The sequence below is a fragment of the Drosophila virilis genome, chromosome X (assembly GCF_030788295.1).
Source record: "Drosophila virilis strain 15010-1051.87 chromosome X, Dvir_AGI_RSII-ME, whole genome shotgun sequence".
Lineage (NCBI taxonomy): Eukaryota > Metazoa > Arthropoda > Insecta > Diptera > Drosophilidae > Drosophila > Drosophila virilis.
Genome location: NC_091543.1, coordinates 19,925,064 through 19,945,868, shown reverse-complemented (window position 1 = coordinate 19,945,868; position 20,805 = coordinate 19,925,064). Strand labels below are relative to the sequence as shown.

Here is a 20,805-nt window from a genome sequence, read left to right as displayed (position 1 = left end):
TTTGCTCCTCAAGTTATCTGTATTTTTATTATATTTTCATATACATATATATATAGATGTATATATATATATATAGTTCTATTTTGCAACTATGTATTTATGGTTCTGCAGATATCTCGCCATTTAAATGCTATATCTTGTTTGGGTTTGTGAATGGGTGAAAGATCCTGCGAACAGCTTTAATTATAAACTACTATCACACAGGCAAACCGTTCGCAGGATTTGTTTCTTAATTGTTTTGCTTTTTTTGAGGTTTTTTTCTTTTGGGGATGCAGTAAAATGCACAACAAAATGGCGTATTTAATAAATGAATTTGCATTAAACACAAAAAAAAATAATATAAATATATATATTTATATATAAATATATATATAGACGAATAGAGCAAACCAATTAATTTGTAATAATTTTATGAAATTTCTGGATATATATACACATTTATATAAATATATATAATTATCATATTGTATGTTTTTTATATATATATATATATGCAAGTATATAAATTGTTGGTTTTGTGTCTGTGTGTGTGTGTGTCTGTGTGTGTGTGTGTGTGTGTCTGTGTGTGTGTGTGTCTCTTTGTGTATGCGGGGTATTTTGATGCTCAAACTAATTGGCCAATCGCCATTTATTTATAGTTTATTTCTTCTTTTTTTAAATGCAATAAACATAACGGTAACTAAATATATGTTGTAGCTCAGTCTCCAGTTGATTACCGCATGAATTTATTACAAATAAAAAAAAAATAAAAAATTTAATAGTAAAACACAATATAAATACATTATATAGAAATGTGTTCAAAAAATGCGAAATATACAAAGGGAAAATATATAAGCGAAACACAAAAATTTCAATAATAATCTGGTTTTTCCGACGTTTTTCCATTTTTTTGTTGTTTTTTTTTTTTTGTTTTTCTCTTCGTAAACTTTTGTTTCGATGCACTCTAGAGTTTGGTGCTGCGCTGTTGCTAAATATTAAATAAGCCTATTATAGAGCCAATTCTTTAAATGGAAGTTACACAAAAAGTTTAAAAAAAGCATGCCAAATTTTTTTTTTTTTTTTCTGTTTCGATTGAGTTTTTCTTTTTTTTAATTCAATCTTTTTCTTAAGTTTTTGTTTTTTTTTTGTTTGTTTTTTTTTTTTTTAGAGATTTTAGCTTGGGGCTCGCTTCATATATGTGTGTATATATACGTGTGTACAATATATAATCATATCTATATATAGTATGCATGTGAATTGTTTTTTTTTTGTTTTTTTTTTTTAGTGTTTTTCTTTGCCATATTTCATTAAATTTTTTTAGTACATGTAAAAGCTTACGGCTGACAAAATTGGTTTTCAGTTATGTAGGGTATATTTTTCTCGTATGTGTTTTTTTTTTTAACTTTTCGCTTGTGTATGCTCTTATATGCTAAAAATATATATATGTTTAATAGTATTTCATAGTTATTTCACTTGCATTTCATTTCATATTTAATAGTTTGAATAGTCATATTGTTGTTCTTGTTCTTGTTGTTGTTGTTGTCGTTGTTGCATGTGTGGGCAACGGTTGTTTATGTGCATGTTTCATGCCATGCGTTTCAATATTTTAGTTTGTGTGCATTTTAGTACAGTTGTGTCGTATCCGAGTAGTTTATAACGGTTCTGTTCGGTTCGGTTTGGTACTGTTCTAACCTGTTCTAACTTTGACCTTGTCCAGTTATGTACGTTATTTCGTCTTCTTCTTTTTATTTGTATTGTTACTGTTTCATTTCCAATTCATTCCGTTGTATTTGCTGCTGCTGACTTGAGTTTTGCGTCCAAATTTTTTCATTCTTTTCTGTTAACAAAAACCATTTGAAACAAAATTAACCCCCATTTTTTGTTTTTCATTTTGTTAAAACTGTTATTTTTGGTTTATAATTAAGGTTTAAATTTTAAGAATTCTTCACTTTCTGGCGTGCTGCTTAGAGTTTCATCTGAATACCATTGTTGGATCGTTATTCGTTTAGTATTTTTTTTTAGTATTTCACTTGCTTGTGTTTTATTAATGTGAGTGACGGCTTTTGGGCTATTTGCTGCTTTGCTCGGCTGTTAACTTGCTTTGCTTGTCTCGTTAAGCCAACTTTAAAAACTCGCTTTATATCGTTATTGTTCATCGTATCATCGTATAAAAAAGTGTTTCAGTTATCAACTGTTCCCCCTTTCAAACATTCACTCGCCTAACAATTGAAAACAAATTTTATGTTTAAGAAAATCCCTAAATTCTTTTTATAATAGACAAAAAAAAAAAAAAACAAAAAAAAAATAAATATTGATTTGTACTCACGATGTTTGTACCGCTAAAAACTTTATGTAAATATGTAAATATATGTATATAAAAAAATATGCCCTTTTAAAAAGTATCCTCCCTTTCGTTTTTTTCCCTCTTCCTTTTTTTTGCATTTTCTTCCTGTGAATTTTCATTTCTCGTTTTGTTTTTTAAAGTTCAAATCAATTTTCGTTTTCTTCAAAGAGTACAAACTTTAAAGGTTTACGTTAAGAAATTATAAAAATAATATATATAGATATACACAAATACATATACATATGTACGTATATAATATATATATATATATATATATATATATATATATATATATATATATATATGTATGTGTGTACATGAACAAAATAAATTTTTTTGTTGAAGTTGTTGCTGTTCAATTCAAATGTCGAAGTACTTTTGAAGTCTGGTGTGTGTGTGTGTGTTCGATATACTTTGTGTGTGTGTGTGTGTGTGTGTGTGTTCGTGTGGGTGTGGGTGTGCGTATAAAAATGTACATCGAAAGCATTTTATAAAAATAATAATTTTTTTTAATTTTAATTTTTTGTTTTGTTTTTAGTAATAGTTTAAATAGTTGTTAAATTTTAAAACGAGTTTATCACACCTTAAACGTTATCAGTACTTGGCACAACTTACAACACAAAAAAGTACTTTTAGATAAATTAAATTTTAACTTTCGCTTGTGGATGTTGTTTTTATCGTGTGAAAAGAAAAAGTGAAACGCTTGCTTTGTGAAACTGTAAGTCCTGGTCTGTTTGTCTGGGTGTTTGTGTGTGTGTGTGTCTCTATGTGGAAAATAAAAAGGTACAAATTATGAATAAAAAAAACAAAGCTGTATATTTGAAATGAAAGGCATTGAATCAAGTTTTGAAATGTAAAAGCCAACACCCTGCCATATTCCTAAGCTAATTGTTATATCGCAACTCGTTTTGAGTTTGGCAACTGTACCCACTTTGGGATCTGTCGTTATGCAACACTGCACATTGCAACACTGCCAATTTCAAACAATCTCACATACCAGCGTTCAGTTGTTCTTTTTCTGTTGTTTTTCTTTTCCAAGTTGCAAGTTAAAATTTAATTTTCTGCTAACTTCTTTTTAACCACGTTTACTGGGTCTCATTATCATCATCATCATCATGCTCCTAATGCTGATCGCTCTCTAGCTCTAGCTCTCGCTCGCTCTACACCTGCCTTTAATAACGATATAAAATAGCCTCTAAATACTAAAAAATAATTTCTTTGCTGCTCTCTAAACTTTGCTCTTTTCTTCGCTGTCGTTTTCAACGCGCACGCTTCAACCTCACGTAATCTTGTTATCGTTTGTCTTTTTCTTCAAAAAAAAAATGCTTCATCGTTTATAATTATTATTTTTAATATTATTTCTTAATAGTGTTTGGTAAGCCCCCCTCATTTATTATTTTTTTTAATTTTTATTTTCTTAAACAGAGCAATTAATAGCCAATAGTTAGTTAGTTAACTCAACCACTCTGCTCTCACTCCTTCGCACTCCCTCGCTCTATCGCTCTCGCTCTCTCTCTATTCTCTTTTTCTCTTCAGCATTTGGAATTCTATGCAAAATAAAAACAATGCAAGTGTTCAAAAACATTGCCATGTTTTTTCTAGTTTACATTTTTGGAATTTTTTATAAAAATTCGTTTTACGCTTTTTTTGTTTTGTTTTTTGTTATTTTTTTTTTGTTTCGTTTTTTTCTTCTTTTTTCATCTCATATATATAATTATATATATAGTTAAATAAAATGCTTGGACATCGCCGCCAAACATGCATAGGTCATAGGTCATAGTTCGCTATATATAGTAGTACATAAGTATATATGCTCTTTGTATTGACAACTTTGGACATTTTTCCTATGCGCTTGCGCAAACTTTCAAGACGTCACACAAAAAAAATTATATATATTTTTATATATATATGTATGTATAGTCAAAAAAAAAAAAATAAAAAAAAAAGATTACATTCTCAATTATAACAAAACAAGTTTCCATTATTACGCATTTTTCAACATATACACATACATATGCATATATAAATATTTATAAATATTAAATGTTATATATGCCTAGAAAAACTCCTTTTATATACACTTGATAATAAACCCCAACTTCATCATCTTCTTTTTCGTCGTCGTCGTCAAGCTACACAAAAGGTTCAGTTATATAGTCTGTAAAGGTATTCTTCTTCTTTTTCTTCTAAGTTTTCATTAAATAGGAAATAGCATAATTTGAACAATTTCTCACTTTGTTAATTCCTTAATGGGTCTGGTGGATCTGGGTCTGAGTCTGAGTTTCGGTCTGTATCTGGATCTGTCATTTCGGCATATAAAAATAAAGGGGCATCTCTCACTAGCATATATATAGAATATATATATATATATATATGTTTATATATTTTCTTTTCACCTGTGCACTTATGTATCCGATTTCACTGTGGCTCCAAAACAGTGTTGGTAAATTGCGAAATCGACTATGCTTTGGTCTAAACTGTACTCCCGCCGCTCTCCCTCTTTTAACTTTGCTCTCTTCTTTGATATGCCTTTCAGTTGTAGTTGTAGTTGTAGTTGTTGTTGATTTTGTTGTAGTGGTTTTTGCAGTTGATTTTGCTGTTGAGTTAAATGTTGCATGAACTCTTCAGGTTTCACATTGCTTAAAAACTATCATAAATTAGATTTTATGATTATTTTCATTCAATATTTTGTTTTTAGTTTTTCTTTTCTGCTTTTGCTTAGCTCACACTTTACATATTCGTTAGGTTGCTCTTTTGTTTAGCTTTAAGTTTTATTTTAACATTTTATTTCTTTTACATTTATAATTTGTTTTGTTGTTTTTTTTTTGTTTTTTGTTTTTGTTTTTTTTTTTCCATACAAGATAATGCACTTACATTGAGGTATTTTAATTACTTTTCAATCTTCATCAATAGATCTTTTTTTTCGCATGTTTCTTTCCTGTTAATATAATGGGTATGCCGAAAAAACATCTGTCCTAAACTGTCCTAAAACTGCCCTAAAATGCTTGTATATGCTCTTCTCTGCTGTTGATCAATGTTTGTGTTAGACAATTTTCGAATTTGATTTGAGTTTCCTTCGTTTTTCTGGTTTACGCGAAACAACAACTTTGAATTTTCATTCTTTTCTTTTTTGTTTTTGTTTTTAGTGTTCTGGCCGAAATGTTGATTTTTGTTGTTCTATTTCGTTTTTAATGCACGAATATAACAGTTTAAAATGCAAGTGTTATATAGGCAAATTTAACGCAAAACCCGAGCTGTTAACTTTCTATTGTAATCTATATATATATATATATAAATATATATATATATATATATATATTTATGTATATATAACCAACTTAATGCAGTAAGAAAACAAACAAGAGGAAATTATGTACTAATATATATATATAAATATATATATGTGTGTGTGTGTAAATATGTATTCATGTTATGTATTTATGTATGCTTGTATGCATGTGAATGCAATGTTAACAAAACAAAAAAGTATGTAAAGAAAAAAAAAAAATGTAATAATAAATCGTCACGTTATATTCTATTTATGTATATTTCAACAAAATTGGGCTATTGTCTTGGTTCTTGGGTATGTTTGATTGTTTGTTGCTCCGATTCAGTTACTTCAGTTACGATTTTAGCAGCTATGGAAAAAAAAACTGTTATACACTATAAATATCTATATAGTTTATGATCTATAATAGATCTTATGCATGTATGTGTTTGATGTGTTATCTCTTTTATTTTATGTAATTTAAATAAAGTATTTTTAAAAGAATGACAAGTTTGTTATATGTACATTTGAGTATGTACGAAACAACATTTAAACTATGAAAAATCTATATAACCATGGGTCCGCTTTTCGGCCGATCTCATGTTGATCATGAAATATATATGATGATCCGCACGGATAGGCCTGAAAGGGTCCGCATATTGAAAGCTATGTGTAATATAGTGTAGGTCGTGTGTGTGTGTGTGTGTGTGTTGTGATTTATATAACAGCTTGTTTTGTTCCAATTTCCGTTCATTTCAACTTCTTTTTTTTTTTTTTTGCTTTAATATAACACTTTATGTAACACTTGTTGCTCGTTTTTTTCGTTATATAAAAATTAACATTTCAGCACCGTTGTTTTTGTTTTTGTTTCAAGGCAAACAGATTACAATGCTCTCTCACTTTCTCTCTAAATAACTCTGGCTCGCTCGCGCTCTCGCTCCGACTCTCTATCTTCTCTCTCTCTCTCTCTCCCTCTCTAGCTTAGTTCGCTCAAACAATATTAACAATTCAGTTTCTTTTTCTTTTTTTTTTTTTTTGTTATATACGCATTCTCGAAATCTCAAATTCTCAATTCTCGAAAACTATTATACAGCTGTACACTAACATTGCTTGCTTGGCATCAGGTGAGAGACACAACTTAAATTATAAACTATATAATTCGTATGCCTATATAATTATGTGTGTGAGTGTGTGTGTGTGTGTGTGTGTGTGTGTGTGTGTGTGTGAGTGTACTGTTATATGTTTCTGTTATGTTATACTATATAGTTGTCATACATGTGCTGCGCGACTCAACTCTAACTGTCGACTTGGCGCGTATAAGAGTTGGTTGCGCTGTCTGCTGGCTGATAAATCTAAGAGTACAGACAAAATACATATATACGATAAGTTATATACATATATACTGTATGTAGACATATATGCTCCTATGGAAAACTCTTCTATTGACTCGCGCATTGAACACTTGTGTGTGTTGTATTTTTGTGGTATTTACGCTTCTCGCTACAAAGATTTGTTTTTTATTTTTATTTTACATGTTTTTGTTTTTAGTTGGTTTTCACTTGTTTTGTTTTGGTTTAGTTTAAAGGGGTTTTATAGTTTAGTCGTAGCTTTCTACTACTCTGTTTTTTTTTTTGTTGCATTTTTTTCTTGTTATTTTTTCTTGCATTTTTTTTTTTCGTTTTGCTTTGAGGTGGGCTAAAGTTGACACCTGCTTGCAATTTGGGTTTTCTTCAATTAGGAAATACGAAAAATAATATTAGTAATTATAATAATTAACATACAGTTTTTTCCTGTTCTGTTTTTTATGCCGCTGTCGTCATCTGATTTGTGTTCTTGCATACAATTAATAACTGTTACAAATTTCAAATTTTCAAATGCAAATACGCTTAAAAAAATTTAAATAAAAAAAATGATATATATATACATATAAATATATATATATATATATATAAAACAATCATAAAACACACACACAAACCAATTGATTGTTTGGTTCTTGTTTATCTCACTTTTGTTTTTTTGTTTTTTTTTTTCTTGTGTTCACTTAATTTACGCTTACTAAAGTTGATTAAAAAAAATAAAATAATTCATTAAAAAGTTGTAATTTTATGTTTTCTATATATTAAAAAAAAAAAAAACGAATTTGCTGCTGTTGCGATTTTTTGCATTTGTTTTTTTTTTGTTTTCGCTTTTGTTTTGTGTTTTTTTTTTTTGCATTTCTTTTTGTTTTTACTTGTAAATTTCTTTTCATGTTGCAAAAATGTTGAATAATTGTTTTTGCTGCGGGGGCTGTTGCAGTTTTGTGTTTAAGCCTGGTTTAATGTAGCTTTTCCTTTGCATCAGGCTTAATGCAAGTTTTTTTTAAATAATAGCCTGTGTGTGTGTGTGTGTGTCTGTATCTGTGTGGTGTGTGTGTGTGTAAAATTAAAATTATAACAAAGGTTAGGCAGCGCGCAGTCACATCACGAGAAACAACAACAATTCAATGCATTGCCGTATAACAGTTTAGCCCATTTATTGGAACTGCGCCGAGTTTTATTATTATTATGATTTTTTTTTATAAGCAAGCATTTAATTGTTGTACACAAAATCTGGTAGCTCTCCCCTTTGGGCGTCTGCAACTAACTTGCAAGAGAGGGAAAGAGCGAGTTCTCAGCCGCATCTGCCTTGTTGTTGCCGGTTGCTTTTACTGCTGCTGCTGTTGCTGTTGCTGTTGCTGTTATTGTTGTTGTTGTTGTTGCTGTTGTTGCGGTCGCGATTTGCTGTTATATTCTGTTATATTTTTGAATTTAGTTTGCTGCTGCCCTTGCCAGCAGTCGAGGGGCAGGCATTTAGCGCGTTTACGAGTTTATCGAAGTTGAGGGACGAGAGTTCATCTTCTTCTTCTTTCTTTCTTTCTTGTTGTTGTTGTTGTTGTTGTTGCTGCTGCCTGATTATATAAAGCGGAATAAAAGTTTATGGAAAACTGCCACGGCAAATCCAAATGTTGTTGTTATTATTGTTGTTGTTGCTGTTGTTGCTATTGCTATTAATGTATTGTATTATTGTTGTTGTTATTCAAGTTGTTTGCTGATGTATTTGGGTTGCCCCCCCCGTCTGGCCCTTCCCTATCCCCATGCATGCAGCTTACTGCTGGGAGCTCGCCAGCTGCTGCTGCTGCTGCTGTTGCTGCTGTTGTTGTTGCTGCTGCTGCTGTTGGGTGGCGGCCGATGCGTTGCCGGGCGGCGGCGACGGCTGCTGCTGCTGCAATTGATGTGAGGACGCTGTCGACGACGCCTGCTGCTGGTGATGCGCAGGTGGCGCCGACGACGACGCCGCCGACGATTGATGATGCGATTGCGGCGGCAGCGGCTGCTGCTGCTGCGACGGCGACTGTTGCTGCTGTTGTTGAGTCCCACTTGGCGCAGCGCCGGCTAGGTTCTGCTGTTGCTGTTGCTGTTGTTGTTGTTGTTGTTGTTGTTGCAATTGTTGTTCTTTGGCAGCTTTCTGTTTTTTGGTCACTGGTGGCGGATTTGTCGATAGCATCATGGCGCGAATTCGCCGCTGTGCGGACTACAAAAAGAGTGAAAACAATTATTAGTTAATATCAGTTTATGGAACGAACAGTTGACAAGAATAGTTAGTTCGCCGGGCCACATACCTGAACGCTGTAGAATGGCCCAATGATGTGTACAGGTGTTTCCTCATCGCCGCCTGAAGGTGGCGCCAGCGCATGTTCTGGCAGCTTAATGACGCTACCCGTCACACGTTGCAGCTCACGCACGTTCTGTCCGCCCTTGCCAATGATGCGTCCGACCTGTGAAATACAATTATCTTTAATAAGTCAAATTTGACGATATAAGCAAGCGTCTGTATCTCATTCAGTTCATGAAAATGTTGTTGCACATCCTTGAACACAGGTTTAGGTTCAAATATTGCCCAGAAACCGACCAAAATGGGTCACTTGTCACCCATTTTTCAACCGTGTGCTTGGAAGAATCGTGCGTTGGTCAATCAAAAGTTTTAGCTTATCTATAGACACCTGTAGACGTATATACACACCTGAGAACTGGCGACAAGTAGCTCAACGGTAAGGCGGACATCATCGGTGCCGCACATGAAGCCCTCCTCGCGCATCTTTTCAAATATCATGTACTGCGCCTTCCACTGACCCTCCGGTGTGCCAACAATCGTGACCTTGCGCTCCGTTTGTTGGTCCAGCGGCTTGTCGGCGTCGAGGGGCGCAATTTTGAGGGATGCGCTTGAGAAGCGCATTATGCTGCGTATGTGCGATCCTTTGGTGCCAATGATTGCCCCAACGGCATTATTCGGTATATACAGATATGTCGTCTCCTGCATATCGTTGGGGAAGGCCGGTGGCACCACGCTGGCCGGTGTCTTGGACATGGCAAAGCTTTGACACGAGGGGAACGGCATGCTCGTGTTGAAGACCATGCCGTTGCCCGGTGTCGACATCATTGCCATGGGATGCAGACCGGGGAACATAAGGCTCTGAGGCGCCATTGCCTGCAGATCGTTCTCATAGCTTTGGCGCAGCTTGGTACTGATTTGGTTTTCCGCACGTGACATATTCTCAATCAAGCCCTTCACCGTTATGATTCGCTCCAAATTGAAGCTATTAATGTCATTAATTGAGCTAACGGTTATCTTCGTGTCCGTATCCTGCATAATGCGTTTAATAGTGTTACCGCTCTTGCCAATAATGCGACCAATTAAATTATTATGGGCGAGTATCTTCAGGCAGATTTCACTAGAATCGACGAAAGGCAGGAGGGGGCATCATGTTAATATCGACCGGAATGGATAAATGAACTGCTAGCTAACTTAACTTACCCCTTATTCGTGGACAGTGCCTCCTGTTGCATAACCTCCAATATGCGCTTGCATGCATTGGTACAATTCTCCGGATTGCCATAGATGGTAATGGACTTTTCGAGGGAGCCGACATTCTCCTTGCGATGCACATCGACCCGGGCGCGACTCTGTTGTGTTATGGTCCGTATGGTACTACCTTGTCGTCCAATGATCGCGCCCACCATTTCGCTCTGTACCAAAATACGCAGCGGAAAGTCCGCCTGGCGTCCAGGACCCGGCATGCCGGGATACGGATTGCGCTGATTGCGTATGCTCCGACGTTGATTTTTGTCCAATTGCTCTGCGTGCAGTTTACTGCCCTCGAACTCGACGCCGTTTAGACCACCAGCAGCTCTATGGGTAGAAGGGTAAGAAACAACAAGAGAGAGAGAGAGAGAGAGAGAGAGAGAGAGAAGAGAGCGCGAGCGCAAAGAAAAACAAACGGAGAACAAATTAGAGATCAGTATGAGAAATATAATTCTACAAAGAATATAGTTTCTGATGATATACATATGTATGCATAGTGTTGTGTATAGATATAACATTTACGATATGTGTATTTGATAAACGATTTTGGAGGATCAAATCAGATCAGATCAGATCAGATCGGATCAGATCGGATCGGATCAGATCAGCTCAGACATACATAAGTGCAATAGGCAAAAGATAGCTACTAAAAACACGCCCTATGTAAGCAGCACAACACACAAGCCCCGCCCACAGTCACAGCCAAGTACCGCCCCCACCGGCACGCCCCCAAAGACAGCCACAGATGCGATGCACTCAAAATGTCAAACTGCTAATTACTAATTTAAAAAAAATATAAATCGGTAATAGATATACATACATATGCATACATATACATATACATACATACATAAACATACAAACATACGCATATACATATACATACGCATATATATATATACATATATATATATAGATATTTGAGGTTAGAATTTCGATAGTACTGAAATATAGCTGAAAAACCAGCGATAGTATCGATAACTGTCGATGGTATCATGGTGCACCCTATGCGTATGTTCTGCGTGTGAATACCCTTAATATAGCACCATCAATGGTATCGATATTTATGCTATCGATAGTTTTCCATCCATTATATACGTACACATGATTTGTAATATGATATATAATTATTTATGTATACATATATATTTATATATATAGATGCATCAAATTTGAACTTAACACGAGATTCACACAGCTTTTAGAACCACGAAGGGAAATTTTTCAAATCAAGTGAAATCTTGTGTTAGGTAAATAATTATTTGTTATCTTTTTTTTAGCAGAATTGTTCATAGATTGGTTTTGGTTGGATTTAATGTATATACCTTTGCGCCTGCTCAGGATTTTCGAATGTTATATGTACTGTTTGAGTATTTTGATCCTTACTAGAAATAGCCTCACATTGTTTGACGATGCCATAGGGCTTCAGTAGCGGTTCGATGTCTTCGAAACGTGTCTGCAGCGGTATGCCGCTTATTAAGATTTTTGATGTCGTAACACTGTGAAGAAAATAGCGTAAAAACACACACAAAACAAAAATAGAAAACAAAGAGAAATAAAAAAAAAAAAGAAAAGAACACGAACGGAAAGGAAAACAAAAACAAAACATTAAAAAGAAATAAAAAAAAAAAAAATAGAGGCGAAACAGAAAACATTTTTTTTTCCAATAAATTAACGAGATAACAAAAAAAATAAATAAAGAAATAGAAAGGAAAAAAAGAGAGCAGAATGTCAGTAAAAGACTCAACAGCGCAACTAACATCTAGAGAGCAAGAGAGCAAGAGAGCAGGAGAGCGAGAGAGCGAGATAGCGAGCGTGGAAAAAGGACTGCGTGGATTCTTATTGCTTTTTTTTTTTTTGTAATTTATATTTTATTTATTTTTAATAATTACATTTTGTTTTTCTTGCATTACGGGGCATGGGTAGGGGCTGTGTGCTGTCGGTGTGTGGCAATGAAAATGCAACAAGCTTCAGATGAGAGAATGTGTGCACCCGCAGGAGTTATACTAAAGAGAGTAAGAGCGAGCGAGCGAGCGAGCGAGAGAGAGCAGGAGCAGGAGAGCTAAAGCAATAAAGGTGCGAGTGTTGTGCAGAAGACCGAACGCATTCACGTGACTATTTCAATACTCTAACAAATATCTTGGGGCATAATTCGTTGATTAGGGGCCCTATTTTCTATCATATGTACATACATACATTATTTAAATATACTTAGTTTATAAGCGTTACAGTTAGACAGAGAGAACTACATATGTACATAGGCATTTATGTACATTTATGTATATTTATAATCCATGTAACTACACATGTGTCTATGTATGCACATGCCAGACAGACAGACAGACAGACAAATAGTGGAGTGGGAGGGAAGGAGAGGGTGATAACATCCTGTTGCTATAACGGCACCAACTGCAGACATCTTAAGCAAACTGCAAACTGCAAACTACAACAAATACAACAGCTACAACAACAACAACAACAACAACAACAGCAACGACAACGGCAGCAACTAAAAGTTGCTGTTCATTGCTTTTTGGCGCTTCAAGACAAACAACAACAGCAACAACAACAACAACAACACGGTCAGCAACAAGATCAGCAACACTGCAAAAATCTCGATCGGTTGCTGCTGCTGCTGACGGCCGCCACCGTCGACTGGAATGTTGCACATTTAATATCGTGTTTATTTTTCTTGGAAGTAATTTCACTCCAGCCGAAGCCGAAGCCGCCGTCGCCACAAAGACCCAAAAACAAGAGCAAATAATAAAAACAAAAAACTAAAAAAAAAAAATAAGAGAGCAAGGCATGCCGAAGTATGTATGTATGTATGTATGTGTATGTGCATACAATATGGGCGATTCCAGAAGCCAGCAGCAAAATATAAATTTTGTGCAACCATATTATAAAATACAATTTTTAATAGTAGCTTTTTGTCAGCGGGATAAATACAATTTGTAGACGATTTTGCTTTTGATTAAAAAATATTGCATTATTACCTACACAATTACATTCATACATATGTATGTATATAACAAAAAAAAAGGAACTATCTACTTTTGTATTATTTTCGTTTTTAATTAACAGGCTTTCAGCAATTCCAGCGAAAATCGCAGCGTGTGGCAACTCTATTTTATGAATGAAAGCGCGCGGCTTCCGATCGCCGAAAGAGAGTGAGCGACAGTGTTGGAGAGCGAGCGCATAAGCGAATTCGCACATACAAGGCGAAGCGGCGTATGCGTATGTGTGTGCGCGCGTTGTCGAATTGAGTTTGTCAAACTGCAAAAGCAACAACAACAACAGCAACAACAGTTTCACATACCGGCCGCCTTCTTCAGCAGCAGCAGCAACAGCAGAAGCAGCGGCAGACACATTCCATTGCCACTTATGTTAGTCTCTCATCCGTCTCTGTGTGTGCTCTCTTTTAGTTTGATGTTCGCTGTTGCTCTTTCTATTGCTGCTATTGCTTTTATAGCACTTCATGCCATATTTGTTTGTGTCTGCGCCTTTTACATATGCATGCATATATGTTTATATGTGCATATATGTGTTTCAGTTTTTTTTTTTTTTTTTTTTTTGCTGCTTATTTTTCCAGGAATTGAAGTCGAAACGACAACGAACAATTTGCTGCCGCCGCCGCTTTTTTTTTTTATATTTTTTATTTTTCTTATTTCCTTTTCGATTTGCTGCTGGGGAGTTGTGTTTTGTGTTTTGGCTTGTCTTGCATTTTTCACTGAGCTGCTTCCTAAACTGTGTAACTGTTGCGCACAGTTTGAACAGCATTGCGCATGCGTCACATACAACACAACATGTGCAGACTCTGATGTTTATGGGATGTGCAGGATTGGGGGCGGGGGCAGGGAGATTATGGGCTATGAGCAGGGCCACACTGCGCCCACCACGCCCATGGCCACAGCCTCAAATATGTAAATGTCATTGCTGCAGTTCGTTGACGTCGCCTCGTGCACAAGCACCAATAGGACTTTGACTGCACCTACTCTGTTGCGCGCTCTCCTCTCTCTCTCTCTCTCTATCACTATTGCTCACTCTCTTTGTAACAGTCTCTGCGTGAGAGAAAATACCTACATACATGATGTTTGCATGTGTGTAAAATATACACTGTGCTCCAAACGGGTAGAGTTAATTGGTTTTGTGGTATGTGATAACTCTTCTGTTGTTCTAGTCTAGCATTTAGTGTCATCAAATTGGACATTTTGACAGTTGATTAGCTTAAGGGTCACAGTTTAAGCGCAATTAACCCCACAGTCGGTATATTCTTTAATATGAACGTGATAAATAGAGTATTGTGCAGTCGGTAAGATTGCGACTTTGACTTTTAATATTTATCTTCTTTTTTGTATTGGACATGTGACAGACTGAGGCGCCTCAGGCGCCTCAGCTAAGCAATGACCTCTGTTGGGCACTCTCTCACATTAACACACACACACACAAACGTAGGCAGACACGCACACACAGCCACCTGAGCGCGCTCGCGTTTGTTTTTGTTATCAATGCACGCGGCCCTTTTGCGCCTCGCAATCAATATACACACGATGCATATACATACATACATAAATGTATGTATGTGAGTATACGTTGGCAGCGCAGTCGACGTCAACGTTTACTCTGCTCTGCTCTGCTTGCAGTGCTGCTTGTTTATTTTGGCATTAATTTACACATGCATACATATGTACATATGTGTAAGGCTGTGTGCATATTATGTATGCATGTGCATGTGTGTACATATTTTAGTATGCATGCAGCATGTGTATTCAATTTATCAACACATAAAGGCGTTGCTCGTTGCATTCACACCAATGCACACACATACACACACACGCACACACACACACACACACGCACGTGTTGCATCATTCACCTTTTTGCTCCTTTTAACAAGGTGCGTACATGTATGTACATACAATACATGTGCGCCTGTGTATGTGTGTGCACGTTTCATTTGCTTCTCCTTTTCTTTTTTATTTTTTGATGCGTTTTATGAATGAAAAAGTCAGAAATCTGTTGCACCGCCGCCGCCGCCGCCTGCTGCTGTTGCTGTATTTGTGTATATCTCTTTGTATTTGTATTTGCATTTGTATTTGTAGTGGGGCTGCAGTTATTTTTTTTTTTTTTTACATATGAATGATTAAGTCTTATATACGCACATACATGTACATGTACATATACATGCATGTGCATAGAGCGCGTCGCACTCCATGACGCATAGTTGCGTGCATGTATATGTATTGGGTTTGCCCGTTCCATTGCCAAAGCATTCCACATGTTGCTTTCGCGCCGCAATTGCTCATTTTGCGGTGCTGCTGCCGCCGCAGCGTCGCCGACGACGTAAGCAACCGTTAGTTTTTGCTGTTGCAGCTATTTGTCTGCATCATTCTCTCTCTTGCTCTCCGTTTTAGTTCTTTTTCGCACCGCTTATCTATTGCCCACACTATTCACACACACAGCCAGTCATAGAATATGGGCTTTGTCAACATACATACATACATATACGTTTCTGTGTACGTATGTATGCATTACTGTACATACATATGTATATACGCAAACTTGTTTTCTGACAGCAGTTGCTTTGTTGTTGCTGTTGTTGTTGTTGTTGTTGTTGTTGTTGCCGTTTTGACCTAAATTGGCCGGCAAACAACAGCAAAAAAAAAAAAGAAAAAAAACAAAACGCATATAACGTGCATGTGTGTAAATGCGTGCGTGTGTGTGTCCATGTACACACGCGTTTTCCTAGCCGCCGTCTGCAACTCCCCCTCCCCCACCCCCACCCACATCGTTGATGCTCCAGCATTGCAAATGTAATTCTATTGCTGTTATTATTATCGTTCTTTCTTGTTTCTTTCTTTCTACTCTTGAGCAAAGCAAAATCAAAATAGGTTGCTTGCCAAATGCAGCTTGTCGCGGGGAGGAGGAGGGGGGGGGGGTGCGGGGGGCATATGGCAAGCCATAGTAATCGTGCCACAAATTGAAAGACTTGCACTTGCAACCAACCGACTATGCAATACTCTACTTTGTTAAGAACCTTCCAAATAAAGGGATATATGCAGTTAATGGGAAAGGGTAATCAATAGCATATTTAAGAGAACGTCTGCATTTTGAGGCTTCTTAATTAATTTTCTTTTTTTTTTTTTGTAAATGTAAATGCAGAGTTGGGAGTTCAAGAGGTTGCCGACCCAGATAGGGTATATTGCAGTTATAAGCCTTAATTTCTTTTTTTTTTTTTTCCATTTTATAGATCTATGTATATGTTGACACACTTCTTGAATGTAGTTGTTTGTTCGTCCACCCAGTTGGCGGAATTAAAGATAATTATCCCTTCAGGGCTCCGCTGTTGTCTTGCTCGCAATGGAAAGTACAATTTTTTATTTACAGAAACAGGCAATATGGCAAATTTTGCAGCAACAATTTGTAGAGCAAAGGTTTATGTTTGGGATGTATTCAATAATAATTATGTATTAATAATACATTTGGAATGTATTATGAACAATCCTCTCTGTTCCCGTCTAAAACAAGCTTACATCTTGCTGTTGAAAAGTTGGCAACGCCGACAACAATATGATCTACAACATGTGCGGCAAGTTATCAAGCTGTTAAGCTGCTTAGACGTTTACCAACACTTAAAACACACCCGCACATTTTCGCCTTATAACGGGGCAAGCGCAAGAGCGAGCGAGTCAGAGTAAAAGACACATTCGACAACAACAACAAAAAAAAAAGACACTCACCGATCATAAAAACGTACTAATTTTGTACTTTGTTGTTGATGATGATGGTTATAATAATGATGATTGTTGTTGCTGCTACTGTTGTTGTTGTTATTGTTGTTGATATTGATTCTGTTGTTGTTGTTGTTGTTATTGCTGCTGCTGATGTTGTGGTGGATGTTGTTGTGGTTGTTGGGGTAATTGCTGCTGTTGCTGCTGTGCATTTTAAGTTTGTTTTTGTTTTTGTTTTCTTTTTGTATTTTTGCTGCTGCTGCAATTTCGTTTATGTGTTCCTCCTTTTTTTTTTTTTTTTGGATGTGTGTATCTCACGCCCTCTCTATCTTACTCTCGACACACACCAACACTTTTTCGCTTAACAATAAAAAAAAATACGTCTGCTCTCACTTTTCTATTTGTTGTTGTTCTTTCGTTCACCGTTTCTTTACTTCATAGAAGACTCAACTCAACTAAAAGAGACACATGACAAAATTGAGACGAAGCAACACCAATGAACATACAGAGACACACATACACACACGCACACGTAAGTATAAGAGAACGCGAGCGCGTTAAGTGGAATTACAAATACAATTTAAAACGTCGCGATCATGACGCCGACGCAAGCCGCGCCGCAGCAGCGCTCGTTCATTTCGTAGGCTAAACGCGACATATACACACGTCACACGACACATGCACACGCGCATATGAACGAATGAGTGAGTGAGTGAGTGAGTGAGCGAGTGAGAGCGAGCGAGCGAGCGAGAGCGAACACTTCATTTGCCTCAGTCTCGCTCACTTGTTAATCACACGCAGAAATTGTGCTACTGATATGATTATGATTTTATTTTGTGTCGTTCTCATTCTAGTTGTTGTTGTTAATCTTTTGTCGCTGCTGCTTTCCCTTGATTCATTTTTTAGTCACGCGTATGAGCTTTAATTCGCTGTCTTGTGCAACCAATTTGTGGAGGAGGCGCAGCCACAAAATTCTAAGGCATTCGCTGACTCATAGAAATGAGCGAAAAATAAAACAAAACAAATAAAACGCAATAATGAGCGAATTGCGCATGCTCACAATATGCATCCACGTGCTAAATTTATCGATAGTCGAGTCGCTGCCTTTCCGAAAGCCATGCATATATTTAAATTGCAAAGTTCGAAATATTTTCAATTTGTACACGCACAATCGCATATGTATGTGTGCATGTGATACGTGTCTGGCTAATTAGCGCACAACAGGCACGCTGTTGCCGCCCCTCTTCCACATATGTATGTATGCATATGAGCATACGCATATCTACATATGCGAGTGTACATGTATGTACATATGTATGAGCAGCCCATATGTAGGCGCATGGGCAGCATTGGCGCCCGAGCAAAAACTGTCGTTTATGCAGTGCTCAAAATTCGGCTCAACCGAATGCTGCCGAAGCACAAGAGCTTTACTGCATTGAAAACAAAAACAAAGCTGCAAGCCGATCAACAATATATGTATGTACATGCTCACATTAGCATTGCTGCTCTCTCAAATTTGAGAGAGGCAAAGCCGGAGCGACAGTAGAGCACAGACTCCGATTAATGACTACACAAGTCAGAGTCGACCAAAGTAGGTCAGTTTACTTGGTTGTTGGTGTTGCTTTTGGGCTGGGCGCAACTAGTCTAAGAACGGCGCACATGTCAGTGCGTGTCTAAGTGCACATGTATGCATGTGTGTGTGTCTGTGTGTTTGTGTTCATGTTTATGTGTGTTGCTTGCATTAATTGATTTTTAATGTCATTGGTTGTTTGATTTAAGCGCGTTCCATAATAATTGCCGACGTCAGTCGCTGCAAATGCAAAACCAAAAGGCGAACTAGAAAGCTACTCGTTAGGGCTGAGTATGAAAACAGAAACAGAAAAAAAAAAAAAAAAAACCGTTACAAACACAGACGCCGGCTAGTCGTATCGCCATAACGGTACAACATGCATATGTATGTATGTTAGTTTTGCATTAGTTTGTCTCTCTTCTCTGTCTCTCTATACACTGTGCACACTCGCATACACACATGCATGTGTACTTGCATAGATAAAGGAAACGACGACAACGAAAAAACAATAAAAAAAAAAAAAAAAAAAAAAAAGAAAACCAAAATCGTTGACTTGCAAAAACTACGCAAATCTACGAGAGAGAAACAAAAAAAAAACCAATTCGACACATCTTTTTTTTTTTTGTCGTCTACGTATGTTCATACATATAATTTTGAGCGAGTTTTTTTTTGTTGTTGCTATTTTCTACTCTTTTTCATGGTCTTCTAATAATCATCACTCACATTTTCACAGCTTGTTTCTATTTGTTGTTGCTCTAATGTGAATATCACTTAAAGCTTTAAGCTAATTTTGAAGAACGCAACGCAGCACAATTTTGGTTTCTTTTTTTTTTTTTTGCGCCCACGACGACCAGCGACCGATGACTATTACAAAAAAAAAAATAAAAAAAAAAAAGTAAAAACAACACGCAGACACTGACACCAACAACAGCAGGCGTAAAATATTTTATAATTTTTGCTGTTGCTTTGCGTTGCCGAGCCGTTGAATTATTATTCTTTTCTTTCTTTTTTTTTTTATTGTATTTGTTGCTTGCCAACTACGTCGCGTATTTCCGAAAAAGACGACCGCAAAATGCAAAGAGCATTTAACTACTGAAACTGAAACAGGCACGACAAAGAGCAAGGCGCAAAACAACAGCGGCGAATTGATGGGACGGTAAAGCAAAATCGCAAGTGGCCGCGTGTTGGAGCACCGTTAAGAGAGACAGAATGAGTGGGGGAGAGAGAGAGAGAGAGGGAGAAGAGCGAGAAGCAGGCAGCCGGCTACGCGGCTGCAAAGCGACAATAAACGCAAAAGTAGTCGCCGTTGCTGTTGTTATTCTTACTTGGGATGTGCTGTTGTGTTGGTGAAGTGAAGGCAGGGCAGGCAAATTCATGATTAGCGCGCAACACTTGCGCAAAAAAAAAAAAAAAAAAAAGAAGGGAAATCGACGAAAAGCAACAGCGGCAATGGGCATAATGTAGGAGAAATGCGAACGCGGTGTTGCCAGATAGGGGCAACAGTTGTTAGCCCCAAGTTCCATCTGGCAGCGCCTAAAACACTGCACTTAGAAAGAAACAATGCGGTTTACCCTTATTCAAAAAGTAAACATATTTCCCGAAGAAATTTCGAATTTAGCATAATATAATATATGTAATTACGTGAAGTTTTTAATTTAAAAAATAAATGATGCAATATTATACATACTTATTGTATGTATAGCATGCAACTAATCTTGCAGCGCTAACATTGACTGATACGACAACTCTGTTGACGTCTAACAAGTGTAGCGCGACAAAAGCTCAATACACAGAACGCAGCAGCAGCAGTCTTTGTAAGCTTCACCAACCGGCACTCTCGCGCTCTTTTTAAATTGTTGCGCTTTCTCACGCACACACACACACACACACACACACACACACGCATGCATGTGCTTTTGCATGTGTGCATGCAAGTGTACATGCAGATCTCTCGCAAGACAAGTTGTTATTGCGCGCTTGCTCTGTGGTTTTATTACGTATTTTCGTGTTCTGCCCGGCCACAGAAAAAAAA

The 20,805-nt window shown here is 36.7% G+C and overlaps 1 protein-coding gene across 9 annotated transcripts in view; it reads right to left on the bottom strand.

Moving 5' to 3' along the window:
- Positions 1-6,351: 6,351 nt before the first annotated feature.
- Positions 6,352-20,805, bottom strand: part of Imp (IGF-II mRNA-binding protein) — a 33,645-nt gene continuing 19,191 nt past the window's right edge. For 3 of the 9 annotated variants that reach the window (XM_002055636.4, XM_070211186.1, XM_070211185.1), the window contains exons 3-7: positions 11,798-11,971; positions 10,425-10,799; positions 9,633-10,341; positions 9,232-9,387; positions 6,352-9,143 (exon numbers count right to left, since the gene is read on the bottom strand). In XM_002055636.4, the coding sequence (XP_002055672.1) occupies positions 8,718-9,143; positions 9,232-9,387; positions 9,633-10,341; positions 10,425-10,799; positions 11,798-11,971 (1,840 nt within the window). In that variant the 3' untranslated portion in view covers positions 6,352-8,717. Of the gene's footprint in view, positions 9,144-9,231; positions 9,388-9,632; positions 10,342-10,424; positions 10,800-11,797; positions 11,972-17,212; positions 17,659-19,496; positions 19,862-20,805 lie in introns of those variants that run through there. The other 6 variants (XM_070211181.1, XM_070211182.1, XM_070211183.1 and 3 more) reach the window with 6 other exon arrangements.